Source organism: Acanthopagrus latus, chromosome 1 (assembly GCF_904848185.1).
Source record: "Acanthopagrus latus isolate v.2019 chromosome 1, fAcaLat1.1, whole genome shotgun sequence".
Lineage (NCBI taxonomy): Eukaryota > Metazoa > Chordata > Actinopteri > Spariformes > Sparidae > Acanthopagrus > Acanthopagrus latus.
In genome coordinates, this window is record NC_051039.1 from 22,951,515 (window position 1) to 22,974,914 (window position 23,400).

The 23,400-nt window shown below is 42.3% G+C and overlaps 1 protein-coding gene across 1 annotated transcript in view; it reads left to right on the plus strand.

Moving 5' to 3' along the window:
- The window catches only part of pkd1a (polycystic kidney disease 1a), a 73,587-nt gene that overhangs the window by 26,102 nt on the left and 24,085 nt on the right, over nt 1–23,400 (plus strand). The window contains exons 9-25 of the mRNA XM_037106930.1: nt 1,866–2,037; nt 3,823–4,040; nt 5,176–5,297; nt 5,399–5,549; nt 7,496–7,758; nt 7,955–8,335; nt 9,078–9,560; nt 9,688–9,819; nt 11,074–11,249; nt 11,973–12,103; nt 12,569–15,186; nt 16,227–16,424; nt 16,538–16,837; nt 16,974–17,407; nt 18,189–18,339; nt 21,006–21,158; nt 22,732–22,872. Of these exons, the coding sequence (XP_036962825.1) occupies nt 1,866–2,037; nt 3,823–4,040; nt 5,176–5,297; nt 5,399–5,549; nt 7,496–7,758; nt 7,955–8,335; nt 9,078–9,560; nt 9,688–9,819; nt 11,074–11,249; nt 11,973–12,103; nt 12,569–15,186; nt 16,227–16,424; nt 16,538–16,837; nt 16,974–17,407; nt 18,189–18,339; nt 21,006–21,158; nt 22,732–22,872 (6,224 nt within the window). The remainder of the gene's footprint in view (nt 1–1,865; nt 2,038–3,822; nt 4,041–5,175; nt 5,298–5,398; nt 5,550–7,495; nt 7,759–7,954; nt 8,336–9,077; nt 9,561–9,687; nt 9,820–11,073; nt 11,250–11,972; nt 12,104–12,568; nt 15,187–16,226; nt 16,425–16,537; nt 16,838–16,973; nt 17,408–18,188; nt 18,340–21,005; nt 21,159–22,731; nt 22,873–23,400) is intronic.

Sequence of the window (23,400 nt, forward strand, 5' to 3'; positions counted from 1 at the left end):
TCCATTTCTGCCAATACATCCCTTTAAATCCTACACACAGACCTTTAAGTAAATATGTCGAGCTTGTTAGCAAACAGTTGTTTCCTGCATGCACGGAGCAACCCTAGCATTCATTTGGAGTTGAGCTGCTGTCCACCTGGTGAAAAGAAGCCCAGCAGTCACTCTCTTTTAGCTCTGTTTTTGGTCTCTTCCTACTCATGAAGAAAAATAACCGGTCTCTCTCCCTGTTGCATGCTTCACAATGTTCAGCTATCAAGTTGCTAACTTTGTCTGTCCACAGTTTGGGGTTGCTCAGTAAGCGTACAGAGGTGAGGGTAAACCAACAGTTTTTAGTATAGCGTTGTTAGCATCACATGGTATCTATGTTTTTTCAGCATCAAGGGTCTTGGTTGTTGCCAGTTTGTGGAAGAAATTGCAAAAATGGTGGCTTTCTGCTGACAGTGTGCGCCCAGCATGCTGTAAGTTTGACATTAGCGGTGTTAGCGTTAGATAGCATAAGCAGCATTAGTAGCATTAGCAGCATGAGCAGCGTTAGCTATGATGCTTCTGGCAGATGACTGGAAAAGCAGCGGTGTTGTGGCGTAAATGCAATGGAAGGTGGAGATGGAATGACACATTTAGTGGCTGAATGATGTCAATAACACCTTTAAATGAAAACTTGGTGGCTGGCAAAGTGACTTAAATCAAACAAGTAAAGCAAACTGATTCACTCAAAATTACTAAATGAAATACACTAATCATTTCTTATTTCTGAAGACTTTTTAGCCTTTACAACTTGAATTTAGTACTCTACTTTATGTGTTGACTCTGAGGTAATCAGTTTCTTGACTTTTCTAAAGTAAAGTCCATTTTTAAAATGTATTCTGTAGTCAGAATAGAGGGACCCATCGGTCGATTCCTGGTGTATAAAAGCAGTCATACATTAACTGTGCCTCTATCGCTCATTCTCACACCAGCGCGGGCACACACAACCACTCTCTCACACACAGTAAACCTATCTCCCTCCTGCACTCATCAGCCCCTCCTTCACACGCTGTCTCATCTCCCATAACAGTATGTTAAGATTTCTTCAAACTGTTAACTTTCATAATTTAATCTGTAACTACAATTTGATCTGTGCACCAGGTTGTTTCTTTGAGATAATGTGGGGCTGGTTCCTACAAAGTGTCAGTTTACGGAACTCAGGAATTTCACTGAAGAACAGGCTGTAAATATGAAAGACAAGAAATGTCACAGGGGGTTATTTCTGTCTGTCTTTACTAGATAAGATGCGCATTTGTGTCCCTGTGTATCAACATCTTTTGTGTCTCCTTTCAGGTTCAGTGAGTTTCTCTCCCTTTCAAAAGCTCACACTTTTGAAAACTGAAACTTAGAAAATGCGCCGTGCACTTTTTGCAACTGACACTAACATCTGATGTGTTCCCACCTGTATTGATTAAAATGATGTGTTTTTATATTAAGATTTGAGAGGAAATAGAGGTGCAGGTAAAAAAGTCCTAGAAGTAAAGGTCAAGTTAATGTTTTTTCTGGTATTCATTCATTCAGTGAATCATTAATGCGATTGCCATTTTTTGCCCTTTTCCTGTAATTCTCTCCTGTTTGTTTTGTTCTCCAGAGCTCCTTTATTGTTGATATATCTTTTAATGTGACAATTCTGTGCCTGTGTAAATGCAACTCCTGTTAAGTTTTCTTTTTTTTAATATCAACATAGCCATGAACACAGTATAAAAGTATTTTTTTTTTTCGCTAAGAAGTCATTTTGAAAAGATGTCAGGTTTTTTTTTTACAATAAATTCATGATTTCATCTTCCCATGATGTTGCAAGTACAACTTCAAATGATGCTAATGTTTCTGTCCCCTGCCAGCCTCTCCTGACTGTCCAACGGATGGGGTGCGCCACGCCTCACGCTGTTTCCACATCATTCCAGGGGAGTTGAGCTGGACAGATGCTCGAGATCAGTGTTCAGACCGCGGTGGGGCTCTGGCAATAGTCAGGAGTGACGTGCTGCGAAACCGGCTGGCACACAAAGTCACACAGTGAGTATTTCTGTCTGTATGGGGTGCAGAAATGGGGCCGCAGTGTTGCCCTGTCTATAGTTTTGGATATATATTCTCTGTCAGTTTTCTTCAAACTAAGACGGAAAAAGCATTTTAGTAAATATTTCCTTTAAATACTATTATCATGACCTTTTGCTCTCAATACATACATTATGTATATGTATATATGTAAATATGTAGATGTCAGTATTAATGCTATATCAGTAGAAGAGACCAAGAAACAGTCTGTCAGCTCTCTGTCACACTGCTTCATCCTGTTTGCTTGACAAACTTGATAGTTCTCACCACGTTTGCAGCAGTGACAGCCAAAGAAACACTGTGACAGACATCAAATACTCAAAACAGATGTTGAACTTTCAAATACTGACAGTCACAAAGAACATTGTTTGGATGCGGGTATGAAAAGTGTGTGTGTGTGTGTTTTCTAGGCTCTTTTGACCGAATGTGACTCCTTGTGTGTATGTGTGTTGGCCTAACATGAGGCTTTTTGATGGCAGAACTTTTCATTTCATTATTTTCTTTTTTCTTTTTTTCTTTTTTTTTTTTTTAATTTCATGGCTTAAACCACAACACATTGATTATTTTCTCTGATTTATTTGTTGTCCGTATTTTTGTCATCTATTCATGAATTTCTGTTTTTCATTCATTCTCAGACTGCATGAAAATGGTGAAATTGCTGCTTTATCACACATAATTTAGCAAGTGTTCAGATGTGAACAGGTCAGGCTGTCATGGTAACGGTCTCTCTCCACGAAAATTAATGATGCATCTTTACAGTATGTCGTGGTGGGGGCTTTGTTACGATTGAAAAGGCCTTGTGCTGATTTGAAAGCTGCATGTGTTTGGTGTTTAGGTCGGAGAGGGTCTCAAAAAACACATCTGTAAAAGCACAGCTGCATTGTAACTTTAACACCCTGGGAGGAGGAGTTCATGGTGTGTGTGTGAGAGTGTGTTAATCTAAGGGTAGAGGCCCTGCCCTCTTAGACTGAAGAAAAAGCGTGCTGCAGATGAAGCCTGACCCTCTGCTCTCCTCCTCCACTCATGTGTTCCTCCACCCCCTCGCTTATATAACTTTTTTCTTCTTTTTTTTTTCATCAGTCCTTGTTTTTTGCCTCAAAGACCCTTTCCCTTGTTCCCTCTCTGCTTGTATATTTTGACCCCTGTCACTTTTACAGATGTAAGCACACTGCCAGTGTAGAAAAAAGTCTGACCAGATCGCAGTGAGTCACACACTTACTTTTATTCATTTGGAAAGAAGACCATCTTTTCCCAGTTGACAGACAGAAAAATTATAGAGGGGGTAAAATAAGCAGTCCATTAGTGGAATCATGGAGTGAAAATCCAATTTATCGGTCGTAATCACGGTGGTATATGAAATATCTGACATCCCCTTTTTGACATCCCATTGGGATTCAATTAAGGTTGAAGGCAAGCTGACACATAATTCACAGACTTCAATGTGTGTTTGTTGGGGCCCACTTTGTTTCACGACTTGATGTGTTGTGAGGTTTGAGCGATGTGTTGTTTTCTGATTGCGTCCACGGTCCTCTGTTGAAAAAGATAATTGTCAGTCTTGGAAGGGGACTTTTGAGCTACAGGTTTGTTCTTTGTATTATTCTTGTATTTGCTAATATTTGTGTGAGTGTTTGTTTCTGTGTACATTTCAAGTGACAGAGACAATTTTCCAGCTGTCAGCAGCTACTCAGCTAGATGTCAAACAGGTGTTGTGTTAATCTGTGTCGTACGTGTCTTTTCCCACCGTAGGGAGCGAGGTGTGTGGCTGGGCTTGAGCGATGTCGGCAGCCCAGGCAAGCTGCGCTGGGTGAACGGCTCGGAGGCACAGGGGGGTGAGGAGGGATTGCCGCCACGGTTCCCCCCGATCTCCCCCGGAAACGTGTGCGTGTCACTCGATCAGCGCGGCCAGACCAGTTCACACCCATGCAATGCCAAGAGGGCGTACGTCTGCCAGTACAGCCCCCAAGGTAGGTGCCACACATGCAGAGAGACACATGCACATGAAAATACAGAGCAATTGAAATAGAAAAAAAGAAACCTAGAAACCTGTAATCAGTGGAAGAAAATGAAAGCAAGACACAGTTTTGATGTAAATGTAATTTCCGCAGATCCCTCTGTGCCCAAGTTGTTTGGGCTCAGAGCAGAGACTTTCAACCATCTTCACTATCAATTTTATGTAAATTAAGTTGCGGCACAAACAAGCTTAGAAAGGAAAAGCAAACAGCCTCCTTCATAACTAATCACAAGCACTAGATTGGCACCCTGAAGCACAGAGCATTAATACAAATTGCTCCATATTTGAGAATTACCCAGAGTCATTTCCACAATTTTAGTAACAGCAGAATACTTCATGTCTTAATATATCATCATCGCAACGTAGTGTTGCTGATTTCTTTCTGCTGAAGGGTCACTTTTTCAGACTAGGTGGACAGGGGGAAATGGAGAGAATTGTACATGATAAATACAGGTAATAATCTTAAATTAGTGATTAAATGTATTCCCGTTCGTCATAATTTACTCCATTTGTAAAGGAAGACCTTACATTTTATGAGTGTCCAAGGGCTCCCAAGCTGTGAAAGCATTAGAAAATAAACACACTTCACACTTCAGAGGCTAGTGTGACGTGGGTGAGTGTAATCAAAAGAGAAATATGCCTTTTTTTCACATAGAAATAGTCTAGTATAGTTCAACTCAACTTTCAAGCGTTGCCCTTATATTTCAATTCAGCGCCTTAAGCCTTCTGATTTAGTTATTTCAATTGTATGAACGAAAGCATGTTCTGCAGTAAACATCAGGCGTCAGTCTCATAAAGTGACACACAACGTGTGTGGGTGGGTGTGTGTCTGATTTTCTAATTGTCCCTTGGGTCCATATAGTTTTGGATTCTGCATTTGTGCCACTCTGCAGATACATCACACAGAAGTTCCACCTGTAGTCTCTTTAACAGTAGTTTTGTTTGCTTTCTCTCACCTCTTAATCTCTTTATAGCAGTGCAGACTTCAGTTGCCCCATCATTTTCTTGTAAACTGCCTCCACTACCTCTCTCCTCTGTCTGCCCTCGTCTGTTGCCACCTTGACTTTATTCAGTTTCTTCCTCTCCAGTGCGTGTTCCAGATGCAGGGATCTACATGGTGGGCCTGGCTGTGTTCCCTTCACTTAATCACTTGCACCATGCCCCATCGGCTCCGCTCTCTTCTCCACAGCCTCCCAGCCATGGCGTAGAGGTGGGGAAGAAATCTCAGCTTATTTGAATTATCACACTGTTCTCCTCAAACCCTATTCATCAAACACTTCTGTGTGTATTTTCCACTGTTTTCCTGCTCAGATGCTGTTGTTCCCAGCTCTGAGTTTTGTTCAGGCAGGTCGTCTTTCTTCCGTTGAGTTTATCACTCAGGACCTCAGCTCACAAATCCACGTCCGAGTTCAGATCTACAGACCTCACTGTCATTATCCCGGCCTGCACCTGCTGCTACCCAGTGAGTCAAACACCTTCACTCACACACACTAACACAGTCCAAACCGTCTGCACTTTCCTGGTGAGCATCAGCAGGTGTTAAAAAATCTATAAGCCACCTGCGTCCACACCTCCAGTTCGACAAAAACACACACGCACACTGACCAGCCTTGTCTGAAGTTGTTAGGTAGGTGAACATGAAAGAAAAGTTTGAATTGAGACACAAAGTAGGGCGAAACAGAAGAGAGAGGAAACAAGAGCGATCAAGGTCACGTCCCCTCAGAGCGCTTCCTGCCCTCATCCAGACACATGACATGTAACTGGAACACAAGAAAGCATCATGTGCGGAAGACACAAGGAACTCAAAATGCTTTTGCTTTTGTTTTGAACTTGTCCGCTGAGACAAAGCAGCAAAGCTGAGCAATGGACAGGGGTGCAGAGAGCGGATGCACAGGACTGACGTGAGAGAAATCAACAGAGAGGCGAGCGGCTTGTTCAAGATAAGAGAACACGTTCTCTGTGAAGCGCAGAATGAGATAACGAGACAATGCCAATATGCAATTATTAATTTCATGGAGCACATGGAGACAGAAAGTTTCCACCACCCTACTCAAAGCATACTTAATAATGTTCCCACTTCAGTCACTTTCAGTCACATATTTTACTTTCCATTCCACATGTCATTTTCAAAGAAAAAAAAAAGCAAATTCAAAGATGTATTCATTTCTTTTATCTACAGTTTCACTCCATCATGCTTGTCAGATGTTAAGACTCAAAATAAATATGATAAATAATGTTAATGTTGTTTGTGATGACATTTGTGGTTTTGTTCTTCCTCTTGAAAGCGTCACCACATCCTTTCCTAAATAAAATTGATTGATGTACTTTTTATTTGCTCTGAAGTCTTTGTTATTAGAGGAACAAATAGAATAATGATTAAAATAATATATGAATCAGCTAAAAACGCTGGTGGAACGTACAATTCTGAGGAACTCAATAGAACTGTATACTCCACTATGTTCTAGAGAAAAGCGTGGCACTTTTTACTCCATTAGGGCGGCAGTAGCTCAGTCCATAGAGACTTGGCTAGGGGTCCAGATGGTTGCCAGTTCAAGACCCATTTGAACCTGTCTATACAAAGTGTGGACTGGTAGTTGGTGGGTGAGCACTGCCTTGGTGTCCACAGCACCAAATTCCTAACTGCTCTTGGTTTCCTCAAAGGGGCAGCCCCTCGCTCTGATCCATGTGTAGATGTCCCGTTTGCATGTGTGTGTATTTCCGGCCTCTGTATGTAAAGGAAATAACTTAATGATGATGATAATATAATAATAATAGCAATCAAGAGATAAACACTGAATATCTCTGTGAAGTGATTAATAAAATATACATTCCTCCATTATATTTATTTGATACTCATTTGGATTAACAATGATATTTTAAAAAGTGAGCTATGTATAAGTGTGGTGTGGAGGCAGAGATGAAATTCGTTTCACTTCCACATGATGCTGTTACACACTAATGATCCATCAGTAATAATATAATAATATTATAAAATTCTATGATGAGACATACTGCTGCACCACCTATACCTTTGATACTTTAATTTTATTTTGCTGCTGTTCTCTTTTTTTACTTCTAATTCAGTAACATAATGAATGCAGGACTTGATGCACTTCCTTTACTACCTTTACTAAAGTTAAAGATCTCAACGGACTGACTGTATCTACACTATTTGGTTCATTTTCTGACCTGTGACCTGCATTTGTTAAAGTACATTTTGTGTGGCTGGAGCTGGAGATTTCTGATTTTCACTTTTAACACAATGTATATTGTTTTGACAGTGAGCCAAATGAAGGTCATGGCTAATGTTGGCATAGTGGGAGGGGTTTGCAGTAAAATGGATTTTTATTTGTAATATGTCCAAACTTTCCAAACTAAAAATCAAACGAGTTACATCCTGTGTTTCAGGTTGTGGAGGTCCAGCGTGTTCTCCGGTGGCTGTTTGTGTCCTCAGTGACACCAAGAGCATCGATCAACCCTCTTGCCCCCAACTAGAGCAGTGGTGTCCCTTCCAGCAGCAGTGTCTGCCCCTCGCTAGTCCCTGCCAGCCCTCATCCTGCCTCAACTGCACCCAGGCTCACCATCTGCCCCCTGGGGCACTAAGGCCACGTTATGCCCTACAGAATGAGGTGGTCTTCACTCTGCCAGCAGGACCTGCTTCACATGTGCTGGTGAGAGGATATTTTAATTTAATTTTATCTCCAATGTTATTGAGTCAGGGAAAGAGTTTTTTAAGTGTTAAAGCCCAAAAGGACAGATTGATATTCAATTTGATAATTAAGACACTTCTAGTCAGAAAACGTGTTTGAGTTTTATTGCTTGTCTGACATTGATCTGTACTTGCCTGCATTCTCTGGCACCTCCCAGGTGCAAGAGCAACTGGAGGACCTCCTGGTTTCCCGCGGTGATGTCATCGCCCTGCAGCACGACGCTGGCCCTGCCATGCTTCTCCGCTGTCAGTCCACCCCACAGTCACCATGGCGGCAACCCGTTTTAGCCCTCAACCAGTCAGAGTGGTTTTGGATCAACAAAACCGGACAGTCAACGGAGGCTTCGGCCGACCATGACGCTGACCCTCTGCCTGACCCAGAGCTCGACGTGGAGGCCCTGGTAGAGGATGGTGAGGGAGGCTGGCTGGAGGAAGTAGTTTGCCCTGTCAGGGTGCTCTATGTGGGACAGAGCAAGACTCCGCTGCAGGGAGCACAGCTGTCTGCTGGTCTACCCCAGCCTGGCTCCTACAACCTGATAGTAAGTTGTCAAATGACATATCCCAGCATGCATCTGGCAGGTTTCAACGTATTTAAATGTCTTACAGAGAGTCCTATATAAAAACATTTACTTTTATTTTTACTTGTGTTTTTCAATCATGTTGAGTTTATTGATTTTGAACAGTGCTGTGTAAATACAACAGAACAAACATACAAACAAGAAACGCACAGCAGAAAAAGAAAAATACAAGCTTTGCATAAGTTAATAAGCATAAGCTGTAATCAGCTGATAGCCTGCTGATTGAATCATTGCCACCACTCGTCTACCACCAACCACAGCCACTGTTACTGTAAGGTGGTCCATTTAAACAGGGCTCCCTACTCATTCATATCTCTCCTGCTCAAACACTGCCACACAGTTCTGCTGTTGGCAAGCTTGCATAGGGGCCATCACAATAAGCATAACTGTATTTATATTTGTTGCAATAAATAGTTAATCCTATAACAAATGTATCACTGAGTGAAACAAAGAAAATAGTGAGGAGAAGAAGAACTTTGTCCAAAAAGAAGTTACTCTGTCATATAAAATGTTTTAAACTGTAATAACTGCTGTATTGATATCTAATAGCCAGTTTTTTTGCTCATATTCTTGCTTGCTTATGTCGGCCATGTAGAGGGATCAATAATACATTAACTGTTGACTGTTTTCATGTGCATTTAAACGTTCCTCAGAACATAGTACATGTTAAGTGTTTGCTGATAAATGATGTTTTTGTATATAGGTGACTTCAGCTGAGCCATCATACCCAGCTTCAGCATCATGCCCGCTGCGTGTGGTGCCTCCTCTGGGCTTGACGATCCTCCACCCCTCTCCCCGGAACGGCACCCTCTACTTGCAGCCCAACGACACCCGGCTGCTGCTTCGTGTCCAGTCTCGCTACGAGACAACAGCTTCTTGCCGTGGTGCTAACTGCAGTGTGACTTTCCAGGCCGAATGTCCCCGAGAGTTCTCTGTCAGCCCGACACTCTGTCGGCCTGGACTGAGCACGGGGTCTGGGGCTGAGGTCGCAGAGCCCAGCCTGTATGCAGTGCTGCATCTGAGCCTGGGGACAGAGGAGAAGAGAAGTTCAGTACAGGTGGAGCTCGAGGCTCACAATAATGTGACGGAGGCCAGCCTGACTGTGGTCATCCAACTGGAAGAGCCGCTCAGAGGTCTGATGGTACAGCCTCACCCTGCACACAGGGTGCTGATGGAGTCAGTGGTGGTGAGTGGGTGTTTACTTCACTGGTAGTCACATTCACTGTTCACCTTTGTTATTTATACACATTGCACTGATTTTTTTCATCATTTCTTCACATGTATGTTTATATGTCTGTGTGTGTGTGTTTCAGAGCTACACGGCATCAGTGCTTGAAGGCACCAATCCCACATTTAAATGGACAGTGGATGACAAGCCCTATTTCACCTATTACAACACTGTGCTCAATGTCATCTACCAGCACGCTGCCGTCTACAAGCTCACAGTGAGTATCTGTTGCACCATGTCACATTCATTTCCGAATATCGACTGTTATAATTAAATGTATATGTGACACATTTGTTTTTGATATCCACAAACAAACAATTTCAGTTTTATGTATTAGACTGAGGCAACTTTAGACAGTGAGGTCTAAAACTGGTGAACTGGAAGGTTGATCATTTCTGTTTAACACACAGCATCACATAATCAATGTGAAAAAAAACCAACATGAAATCTGTCGGCATCTGAAAACAAGCAATTTTTTTTGGAAATTGTAATTTTAATGTTGTTATATTGAATATGTATTTTTTTTGTGTGTGTGTGTGTGTGTGTGAATAATTGTATTATATTTTTTGTTAATTACATCTGAAAGAAAGAACGTATCGCACATGCAACCCAAAATAGATGATTCTGTATGTGTGAGTTTGTAGGAATAGGTCGGCACAACACTCCCTGTATTACTATAAAATCACCAAATTTACCTTATTTTATTTTATTTTTCCAGATTTATCACAAAAACAAGTATTACTTAACCAAAGGACGGTTAAGTCAAGTTCATGTTGCCCAGGATCTGGATCATTAACAAGTATTGAGCCTAACATAACGACAGTCAGATGGATAAGTTCACAGCTCGTCTTACACATAATTAGATAAAATAATGATAAAGGGAAGGAAGGAAAATAAATGTAAAAAAAAAAGCATTTAAAAAAAGGAAGAAACAAACAAAGAAGAATGTGAATTTGGGCCACATAGTTACGCTGGTAGCTGCCAGGCCTTCAACAGATAATAAAACTGTTTTCCAAGAAGCAGACTTTCCTTAAACACGATTTCTTTTGTTCCTGGAGAGTCTGCAACTACAAATAGTTTCTCTATTGATTATTTAATCTCCTGAGGATGTAGTCGGATAATTGTTGGTATTTAAATGTCAGAACAATGCTTGTGCAGTTTCTCATAGTTCATCTTGACATCCTCTCAGTCAAGTCCAAAGGTTCAATCTATTATTATCAGAAAACCAGAAAAATGTTTTAGGCAGTTGGAGCCAGTACATTTTTACCATCCTGGCTTAAAAACACGATTTCTGAATAATCTACTAGAAACCTTCAGAGGTCACGTCATTTGTTTGGAGATATTATGAGTGTTTGCACCTCAATATGCTGTGTCACAATTAAAGCTTATGTACTATATATGCGATAGAAGACTTGAACCTCCTACCACCTGTTTTTAACTGTCTTACTTGGCCATGTGGCATCTCTTCCAGGTGACGGCCATGAACCACGTCAGCACCCTCACAGAGCATTTCAACGTGACCGTGGACCGGCTGCAGGCCATGGCCAACCTCACGGTGAAGGGTGTGCCAGATGTGGTCCCTCAGGGCTCCACTCAGACTCTCACCACCTCTGTGCTCGTCGACATGTCGGTGGCTGCCACCTTCCGGTACGAACAGAGGGGTGGATAGATAGATAAATATCTTCTGTGGTGGATTTTGAAACCAAAAGATAAACCAAAAACTGTGTCATTTTCTCTCCATGTCTCCTCTTCCCTTTTGTTTTTAAGGCTGGGTGAAAACACACAACATCTGTTTGTGTTTGACTTCTCCTTCTTTCTCCTCCTCTATCTTTCTGTGTGCTGTTTTCTGTTTTTGTCTTCCTGTGCGCCATAATAGAACTGCAGCAGTCATACCATGCAGGGCCTTGGATTTATAACCGTGTGGTTAGAGCAGATTGCTGACAAGAATTTTCCCCTTTGCTCGGCTGTTTCCCCTGTACTTTTTTTCCTTTTTCTTCCACTCTTTCTCTTTTACTCCTTTTTTTCTCCCTCCCTCTTTCACATTCCCACCCTCCCAACTATGGAGCACTCTTTCACTTAGTTTCCCTCCACTGTCAACATTCTCAGTCCAGAGAGGCTTCCTGAGTTTTGAGTTTCCACTTCTCCTCGTCCAAACCCTCTATCGCCTCGTCAGAGAAGATTTCCACTTTCCAGCGCGCGCGTGTGTGTGTGTGTGTGTGTGTGTCTGTGAGAGCGCCTGTGTGTTTGTGTGTGTGTGGGTGTAGGTTATCACGGTTATCATATTTATCACTGCATCTGTTCTTTTAAGCTGCCTGTATTTCCCATGAATTCCTCTTGTAATGGTTTTACAATGTCTCTGTTATGATGCAGATGGTCTTTTGGTGACGGCGGATATAAGGAGTTTGAAAACAAGCCTCCCTACGATCCCTCCCTCATCTGCCCAGAGTCGCCCAATCAGGTCCTCCTAAGCAACAACGTCACCTATATCTACTCTCAGCCAGGTATCTTGAGCAGCATCAGCAGTAATAACATATTGTACCGGCCCAGTCGGCAGATAAAACGTTGGGACTGTAGATTTCTGCAAATCACGGATATGTTAAAATTTGTAATTGTCACACGTTTACATTGCATGTATGAGTTGATAGATGTCAGAAGATGTTATAGCTGGGCGAGACAGCTGCCAAGGGAGAGACCATTGCTTTAGATGGTGTTCTGGCATTTGTTAGTGTGAAAGCACTGGATATAAAGAAGATGTGCAGGTATTTTAAGCCAATGGAAATGGAACATACTTAAACCTGAAGTTGCGATATAAAGAGGTGTACAATTAGAACATATCTGTGGTTTGGAGAAATGTACATTACCAATCTAGTTTGACTTTTTTTCAGTTGACTTCAGGTTAAAATGGAAGTAATGACTAATTTCATCTCTCTTTCCTTCCTGTCCCCTTCTTGCCCCTGTCGCTACAGGAATATACACGGCGCTGGTGTCGGTGTCCAATCGGTATGAGAACATCAGTCAGAGCATCAACATGAGTGTCTACAGCATCCTCACTCGTGTTGATATACAAACAGAGCCGAGACTCCTCCTCGCAGGCAAAACTGCTGATTTTGAGGCTCACCCTCTGCCCTCACCCTATGGCATTCACTATGACTGGCACTTTGGAGATGGTTCTGCCCCACTGCAAGGACGCCGCGTGGCACACACATTTGTAGAGTATGGCGTCTTTAATGTCTGTGTATCGGTCAATAACACCATCAGCTCTACGGAGGTCTGTGCCGAGATGTTTGTATATGAGGAGATTGAAGATTTAAGAGCGGAGAGCTCCTCTCCCACAGAACTTAACAGCCCTACTACAGTATGGGCACGCCTTGCATCAGGTAATAACATCACATGGACATTCTCCATGGGCGATGGGATCACCCACACGACATCAGAACGTAATGTGTCACACATCTATAAGAAAGATGGCAACTACACAGTGAACGTGACCGCCTCAAATGCTGTGAGCTCTGGCTGGACAATCCTACAAGTGCAGGTGTTTGTCTTTCAAGTTGTGAGGATGGAGCCTTCCGGGTGTGTCCAAGAGCGGACCCCCATCAACTTTCAAGCCTGGGTGTCCGGTAATGCATCGGCTCATATTTATGAATGGAGCTTCGGGGACGGAGGCCGCAACGAGACACGCCACGGCAAACCCGACATCTCACACACGTACCTGACAAGTGGGAACTACTATCTCTCTCTGTGTCTTTCCAGTGGGGTCAACAAGGCCACCAAGGCCTACTTTTTCAACTGGGTGTGTGTGCAGCCTGCTTTGACCAACATCAGCCTGACACTTGAGAGGTCACACTACGCAGTCGGGGAGGAGATCAGGTTTCAGGTCAGAGCTGAACCGGAATTTAACTACAGCTATCAGTGGGACTTTGGTAGAGAAGATGACCCTGTACTCACCAGTGGTTTTGGAAATGTCGTGACAAAGTATAAAAACCCAGGTCATTACATGGTGACAGTCATCGTCTTCAATAACATCTCCACCAGTAATACCAGTGTTGTGATTGAGGTTCTGATGCCTGTTGGACCAACTGTCATTCAACATAATGGCACTAAGCACAACAACCTGACCCTGAGAGCACCGTACGCTTTCACTACATCTTCCTTGGCTTCCAACGTCACTTACATCTGGAACTTTGGAGATGGGATTTTGCATAAAGGACCAAATGTCCTCCACACCTACAACATATCTGGAAACTACAATATTACGTTGACAGCAGCCAACACAGTTAGCAGGAATCACACAGTTTTACCTGTCGCAGTGCTTGCACCCATCAGCGGGTTAACTGTGAACGCCAGCTTGATAAATGTCCCTCTCAATGCCTCAGTCCATTTTGAGGCCCACATGGAGAAGGGTGATGGCGTCCGGTTCTCTTGGATTTTATGTGATCGTTGCACCCCAATCCCAGGGACACACACCATGTTTTACACCTTCCGCTCTGTTGGCACCTTCAACATCATTGTGACAGCAGAGAATGACGTGGGAACGGCACAAGCGAGCATCTTCCTGTTTGTCCAACGTGAGCTGGAGGGGCTGCAGATTGTAGCAGAGGAGGAGATCGGAGGAGGCACAGGATTGAACGGTTGCTGCTTCGCTACAAACCGCGTACTCCACCTTCACGCAGCCTTAAAGGAAGGAACCAACATGACATTTACTTGGAACCTCATTCGAGAGCTGGACCCCGTCAGCTCGAGCTTCAACATAAGTGCCAAGACAGTGGAGGTGAATTTCTCAACACCAGGCCCGTGTGACATCTCTCTCCAGGCAGCCAACCTCCTGGGCCACTTGTCAGTCAACAGAACCATCCACTTCCTAGAACCTGTCGGAGTGGTGTACCTGCAGGTCAGCAGCAATCCAGTCGCAGTCAACGCTTCAACTAACCTGACAGTACTGACCGGTGAAGGCTCAGACCTGCAGTACCGCTGGTCTGTGAACGGGGACACTCTGCAGTGGGACAAACCCTGGAAGACTCACACTTTCATCAGTCCTGGCCTAAAGCTAGTTACTGTGGAGATATTCAATGAAGTTAGCTCAGAGGTTGTGTCAGAGAATGTCAGCGTCCAAGAAATCATTTCCAGTCTGAGATTCACAGCTACCAATGTGACAGAGCAGAATTACGTCGCCACAGGTGCGATCATGTGGCTCCAGGGTGAGGTACAGACAGGAACCAACCTGACGTGGACATGGCTGTTGGACGGAAGAACAGAAACAGGAAGGAAAACATCCCTGATTTTTCATGAGCCAAAAACAGCCAATATTACTCTGAAAGCTGTCAATGATGTCAGCGAGCAAGTTGTTTCCAGAGAGTTCTTTGTTCAGGACAAAATTCAGGGGTTGGAGCTGAGGGCAAGTAAGAAACTTGCAGCAGTCGGTGAGAAAGTGGAGTTCACTATTTCTATGGCAGCGGGCTCAGACGTCAGTCTCATCCTCAGCATCAGCGGCGATGCCACCGTCATCCCTCAACCCAACCAAACCTACATCCACACATTCAGCAGAGTGGATACATACATGGTGAATCTCACCGCTCACAACCAGGTAAAGTCAAACACGATGGGTTGAATACATCCTACAGACAATAAATATAAATGGTTTGGCTGGTTGGTTTTTATGAATATGATATATAAGATAATGTTTTAAAATGAAAACCATCTCAGCCATGTCAGAAGTCTAACAAGGAAAGCTTTTTGTACCATTTACAAGTACATACATTATTTTCTATTTTTGCCATTCACACATGTGCAACACCGAAGGTCTGACATATGGTTGCATTAACACATTTGCTGACAGTGCTGAAACTAATGACACTGTTCTTGGCATTCATGCTAAAAAACATACTATTATTGTAAGTAACTCTGATTCTCTGGATGCTGATCTTTACAGAGAGGTGATCACATGATTATGAACAGAATTGAATTTAAGGACATAATGCGCAACCAACACAGTGCTTGTAAGGTGTGTGCAGGTCTGGGAAATTTGGAAAATGCCTGAATTTGAAAATAATTCTTGGAAAATGCTTGATTTTTAAAAAAATCTAATCTTTTTTTTTTTTTTTTTTACTGCACAAGCATTTATGAAAATGAATGAAAATGAAATGAAACAATCCTGTCATCACCATAGTTAATATAACCAGCTGATAAAGTAAACAAAGTGGCAATGTATATCGATTGCTGAAAGGAATTCCGTAAACTCCATTTATTTTTTGCTATCGTTTATGTATTTAATTTTGTCAATGTGATGATAAAGGCGTTGATGGTCTGTAATTCTTAGCTCTAGGTAGCTTGGAAATGCTTGAGCAGTGATGGGATTTTGCTCTTAATAATTGTCTCCCCTGTAAGTTGCTATTTTTCTGCCGCTGACTCCCGCACCCATGGCTCTGAACTGAAGATACTGAGAATAAAGCATCATAATGCACATTTCCTACAGGAACATATAGGCATTAGAATGATTAAAAAAGTTCATCACAAACATTTCACATACAGGTACATTTTGATTATCTGATGTTGGATACAGCAAGATAATGCAGTCAATGTAATACAATACGTGTGTTTTTTATTTGTTTCGATATGAAAATCCAGGTGAATTCCAAGAGACGGCACCTCCAGGTTGAGGTGATGGAGCCGGTCCGTGGACTTTCCATCCTGGGAAGCTGTGCAGCCATACCTGTCGGTGTAAAGAGAGGGTTTGTGGCCAACATCGTGACGGGCAAGCCTGTTCGTTTTCTGTGGACCTTCGATCTGCACCACCACCACCAGGCATCAATCATAGGCAAAGAGGTCAGATCACATCAATATTTAGTTCTAATTTAAAAATTGTGACATAAATATCAACGATATAGTTTAAGCTGCACGAATGGTTGGTTTGAACTGAGCTGATCTTTCTCCTCCAGGTGTACTACACACCAGAAGAAGCAGGTGTATTGACCATTTACCTGAAGGCCATCAACACGCTACATCCTCAGAACATAACCAAGCATATCCTGGTGCAGAACCTGCTGATAGACGCCGTCCTGTATGCAGCACCTCAGGACACTTTCATCAACAAGACAGTCACACTGAAGGCACGTGTCACACCCAGATCTAATGCTGTGGAGTGCTTGTGGGACTTTGATGATGGTTCTACTCCGGTTCACACCAACACCACAACTGTGGGCTATGAGTACAGACAGCCAGGACACTACCGGGTCCAAGTACGTTTCTTTGAACTGCATTATTGCATGTACTCATGTACTCATTATTTATTTGTTGACTTCTAAAATATGAGAGAAATAAATTGGACAGAAGCCATATTTTGTTATATCACTGACTTGTTTTTCTTCCTGCCAGGTGAACTGCAGTAACCTTGTGAGCTGGGTGTTGGCCCAGGAGGAGGTAAACATCAGTGTGTTAGAGTGTGAGGAGCCAGAAGTGCAGGTGGTTCAAGCCCCCCGCATGTCAATCTGGCGTTCCCAGCCCGCTTTGGTGGAGGCCAATGTGGACCTGAAAGGCTGTGTGTGCTACGGAGCTCAGTACCTCTGGCAGATACTGGCGGCACCCTCTTGTGATGTTGACAAAGACCAACATATTCTGTCTGCGCGGACTCAATCTGAGCTTGTCCCCGTCATTCGCCTGCCGGTGGAGGTGGATGTGCAGCGTCTGCAGCTTTCACTGCCGAAGATGGCTCTGGCAGCGGGGAACTACACCTTAGTGTTTTCTCTGTCATATGAAGACGTGCCGCTGAGGAAAGCTGCCTGTCTGCACCTCAGTGTCATGGCTGCCAGGTCAGAGGAGAAATATAATTTTACCCACTCATTTTTCAAACACTTTTTACTTGCCTTGGATACTAATGTTGTCCTTGGTTCATGGTGAAAAAGTGTATATAGAATCTGAGTTTTAACTAATGATTATTTTATTTTTTGATGAATTTTTTGATTATAAAATTTCTTCAAATTTCCTGTCTTGTCCACAACCAAACATTTATTGTTCACTGTCACAGAAGGTTATAGAAACCAGAAAACATTCACTTTTTAGATGGTGAAGTCAAATAAACCACCAAATAGTCCACTACTCTGGTGCTGATACTCAACATGTCCCAAACTATGGGTAAATTCAGTCAGTTGTAGATCTGCCACACATTCCTCTCAAGCTTGTAAGGAAGCATGTGCTTTGGGTAAAATCAAAAATTATGCTTCTCTGGGCTGCACATCAGTGAACATACAGAGGTTTTGATCAGACATGTTACAGTGTGTGTCTCTGTTGTACACGTATGGATTGAGGGTAAAACATATATTTCCACTAGCAAGCAGGGTCACATTTACCGATACATGAGAAAACAAAGAAGAAAAACAGAAATCAGTCCATCCATGAAACAAACAAGAATTTGGATTTATCATCGTAAATTGGTTGGACGATGACAAAATGGGAAGAACTTTGTTTCAAATTAAATCAGAAGAAATCTAAATGTGAAAGAAAAAATTGTGATAACTCCTTGAGGTTAAGTTGAATGTAAAATGTTCCTTTTCTTCTTTTTTAATGTTAGTATTAACTCATTTATCCTGCCAGGTTGATGCCCATCATAGAGGGGGGCACCTACAGGGTGTGGTCGAGGACACAGGACCTGCAGCTCAGTGCCGAGCAGTCCTACGACCCCAACATGGACCCAGACAACCAGTCACTACTCCACTACCACTGGAGGTGTCAAAGCACTTCCAAGGTAAGAGCCGACTTGAAACAAGAGTCGATCCCATGCGTCATAACTTAAAAAAAGAGGCGGATTAGCCTTTTCTGGTTAACCTGTTCTTATTCCTGAAAATGTATGTAAAATTCAAGCCCAAGCTAACTTAACTTACTTAACTAGCCCAAAGTAAATGCAAAGCCCCAAGCTGTCAGACACGTTCCAAGTGCGTCTGGTATTAATCTCGAGAGATTAAACACACTGAATATTTTCTTTATTTTTCACGCCTACATTTTTTAATGCAAAAATAAGCCTGCAAATGACCTGGACTGTAACTGCCAGACAATGGGTCCACATCATATAGTCTTACATGGTCCAGTTTCAAATTAGAAAACGATATTGCTTAAAATGAAAACGCTTGTTTATCTAAGAAAATCATAGAGAGATCTCAGAGAGTAACGGGGCAAAATCTCAGCATAGTTCTTCTTTTCTTTATTTACAGTGACTGTGCATGTAAAATGGACAAAATCAAGTTCTTTGGTGGAAAAACAGCCTATTCAAAGAGCAAAATGAATAAAACTACATAATTTCCAGGTTTAGGGCTTTAGAATTATATGAATTGTCTATTGCTGGATTATTATTGGCATTAATCATCTGGAAGGTGGTGTGTGAGGGGCTCAGGAGACAAGTGAATGTAGAGAGTTTTAACAGGTTGGAATTGGCAGTGTCTGTTGCTCACTTAGTGATGCTTCTAGAGTTTGCAACATGATTCACACAACACTACGACACACACTTATGAATATACATTCATGGCCTCATCTGGATTGTAAAATTTTATTCGAGCCACTCAAATAAATGGAGTTTACAAAGTAAAAAAGAGGGGTTGTTCAATATAGACAACCAGACGGTGAAATAACACAAGAAGGACTAACAACTGCTCAGGTTTCATACATTGCACCATAGCTTAGAAATGGTCTTCTCCTAATATATATTCTGATGTAAAATACTCATATTATTATTATTTTATTATTATAGCAAATTAGAATGTCCATATGCATCAAGTACACAGGGAATGAGAATGGTGTTTTTTAAATGTCTTCAAGTGAGGGAGACTCAGGAGGGAACAGAGTTTTCTCTTGCTCCTGCAGTCAGACAGGATCGTCACTCTCCAAATTTTCAATATTTGGCTCGATGATAGAAATAAAAAAGTGCCGTACTGTCAAACCAGGCTCAACTCATAAGGATTTTAGTGGCCCTTTCTTAATGATGAATTCATAAGACATTCATAAGAGTTTGGAGGACAGACCCAATTTTGAAAAGTAGACTAAGGAAAAATGACATAATGATCATCTGGTCGTGAGTACTCTAAGTGTCTTACAGAGGCTTGGCAGCGTCGATGTGAGGACGAGAACTCAGATCAGGAGTGTTTGAGAGTGGGTTTGTGTACTGTCGGGTGTACGCTTTTGTGTGTGTGTGTGTGTGTGTGTGTGCCTGCTTGTGTGTGTGTGTTGTTACCGATTCATTTAGTGTTTTTCACACTCACCACTTCCTCAGCTGGGTGGGAACACATTCTGCAGTTAAAGACCACAATATCAGACCCAATAGGATGGGTGTGTACTGCAGGAATGTGTGTGTGTGTGTGTGTGTGTGTGTGTGTGTGTGTGTGTGTGTGCGTGCGTGCGTGCGTGCGTGCGTGCGTGCGTGCGTGCACCTGCGTGCGTGTGTGTGTGTGTGTGTGTACTGTACATCTAAGCAGACAGGCATTTAAAGGGTTATGTAACTTTTGAGAGATAAACTAAGCATTCCACAGCTGGTGCTCTGCTCCCCACCCTGACAGTTACACACATACACATACAGTAAACAACATGCACACACAACACACACACACACACACACACACACACACATACATACAGCTGTGTAGCAGTGCTGATAAAAAGAAAGTACACTCAGTCTAACCAGAAAGAGTGAAACAACGCTCGGGTAGAATGTAATGAAAGAAAAAAAATCTGAGTGAAAAGTGAACACATTGAACACATTTCTTACACGTTCCTGGCCTTGGGTACTAACACAATTGAAGGAGATGATGGAGCTGATAGAGAAGAAATAGAACTGAATAGCAAAGCTGTTTTGTTACAGTTTCTAGCTGAATTCCCTCCATTTTCATAACACTGCTACTGATTAATGCAAATCACTAACAATTGTTTATGTCTTTTTATTTTGTCAACTAAGCTGGGAAGCTTACAGGGAAGCTGTTCTTTAAAGAACATAAAATGCAAGTAATCATGTGTATGCAATTTATGAAGGTGCTTTGTTATTTAAAGCTTAAAATCAGTTCTGGAAGATGCACTCAGCCCATGAATATCCATGAGTAGCACAGTGGTTTGTTCTCTTTTGGCTGAAATTGCTGTGGTTCTCTTATAGATGTTTCCTGTAATCCACTAAAGAGAGAATTGCAGAGGGGCTTTAAATAAAGACAAACATCAGCATCTATCAGCATCAGTTAGAAATGGTCTAACAATGACTTTGTTCCAATGTTACTAAGAACTGAAGTTGAAATAGTCAAATCAGGTTTGTTGAAGGCTGTATTACTGTGTGAATACAAGCACTGCTGTTACATATCAAACCTTCTGCTCGTTTTATGTCAAAGTTACCGTTTTCTTAACACAATGCTGCAAAAATGATGGCCCAATTTCTGCTTACAGGGCCCAGAGCACTGCTCCAGTCTGAACTTCGGTCTGGGCTCCAGCGGTCCCGTACTGGGAATCTCCGGCTCAGAGCTGGAGGCGGGCGTTGAATACACTTTCAAACTCACCATCAGCAAAGACGGCATGGCGCCAGAGTCTACCACACAGACCGTAAGTGCACACATTCACCTCCACATATTGATATGTATGCTTGCTGTCTGTTGGCAGTTTCTCAACAAGATTAATCTGAGAGCTCACAGGATGATAAATGGGATTTACAGAAGAAAAACATTCATTGTTCTGCTGCACAAATGAGTCATTTGGTCTTTTACTTCTTTGAATTTTGAACCTAATACTGATGTTGATTAATGTATCAGTGGAAATATTTGAAAATGATACCCATCAGTCAATAGTCATATTTTGTGTGACCCTTACCCAGGGAACCCACTGGTTTTTACTGGTTTTTACTATTTTCCTATAGCACTGTGAAATTTGTAGCAGTCTCTGGCACAAACATTTTCCCTCTGGATTAATAAAATTGTATTTTATCTTAATGTATCTAAACACATAAAATGAAAAACATTCTTTCTACAAATGGAGATACTAACCTCAAACCTACTTATACACTTCTGTGCAAAACTTGTCATTACTTATTGGCCGACATCACATATGCAGATAATATAAGCTAATATATCAATCTGACCAATTTATCTGTCTAGTCAGTTCTTCATCATAATTACTGTTAATCAGACAATGCAGCTGCGAGCCCTTACATCTTGATCAACAGAGGACAGTGTTATGTGCCATCTATCGAGACTGACTGTACCATAACATCTCAAGCGTATTGGAAGTGATTTGGTACCCAGTCCTTGGACTGCTAGAGGAAACTGCTGTCAGAAGAGCGGCTCTCTCTGTTATTTGTGACACATAGAGTAGCAATCAGGAAGAAAATCTAAGCAGAGTGCGAAGGACTGCTCTTGGTGGAGCGCAGAGATGACGTTCAAGCAGTGTTTGCGTTTGTTTTGACTTTGGCTGCATGTGTGTTATGATGAAAATGAGTTGTTGGATTCAATATTTTTGCTTCTGTTTGGATCTGATGATGACACATTCACCATATGCATCTGCTGTTTTATATGTGGAGAGATTTTATTTAGATGGTTGTCTTTTACACAGTTACACATACAGTAAACAACATGCACACACACACATAGAGCTGTGTAGCAGTGCTAATAAAAAGAAGTACACTCAGTCCAACCACAAAGAGTGAAACAATGCTCTGGTAGAATGCAATGAAAGAAAAACATCTGAGAGAAAAGTTGGAAGGAACACTCTTGAACACATTTCTTACTCGTTCCTGGCCTTGGGTACTAACACAATTGAAGGAGATAATGGAGTTGATAGAGAAGAAATAGAAATAAATAGTAAAACTGTTTTGTTACGGTTTCTTTTATTTAGATTGCATAAGCTGCTGCCGACAAACACGCTACGCCTTTACTCTTTTTGATTAAATGAAATACAACACATAGTAACCAACAAAATGCAGTAGGATTTAGGAGCTGAAGGAGTTGAAAACTGGAGGAGAGCACATTTTGTTTCTCTAGCAGGAAAGACACACACAAGGATCAATTAATGTGTATGGTTTTTGTAATTAGGTGGTTGGGTTCAGTTTCCTTACTGGAATGATCCTGTCCACCGCCTGAATTGCTAACATTTGACAGCACTTATATGTATGTGTGTGTGACAGGTGCTTGTCCAGAGCGGCCATATTCCCATGGTGTATCTCGAGTGTGTGTCCTGTAAGGCCCAGTCCATCTACGAGGTCAGCCAGAACTCGTACGTCTACCTCAGAGGAACCTGCACCAACTGCCAGGGCTTTCACCGCGGGGTAAACACACATACACCGACACGCTCTCTCTCACAAACACACATATGGCACACACTGGCAGACCGACACGACTGTAAAAGTGCACAAAATCTAGTTCTCTGTCTCGCAGCAAAATGAGGTCAGTGCACCACAAATGGGACAGTGAAATCAACATTTCCAGATCCTTTCCTTCCTGCTCCACCTCTCTCCCTCTCTCCTCTATTCAGACTGTCACTGGGATTTGGGATGCAGGCAGCAGTGTGTGGGTGTGAGGATGAGGTCATTGCACAACTGGAGCCATAGACAATATGTTTGGTCCTCAGTAACACAGGGAAACAATCTGAAAGACAAAACACTTGTTGTGTCACCGGGCGTCAAGATGCAAATGCCAGCTGACTGCGCTCAGCTGAACTTTAACCTAGGTCCCTTTTTTATAATCACACTGTACATCAGTTTGGGGTAGTGTTGAATTTGGTACTCGCATTTGACGACACATCGTCCCCACATGAACATACAGCATCATCTGGAATCAAAAACAGCTGGCAGAAG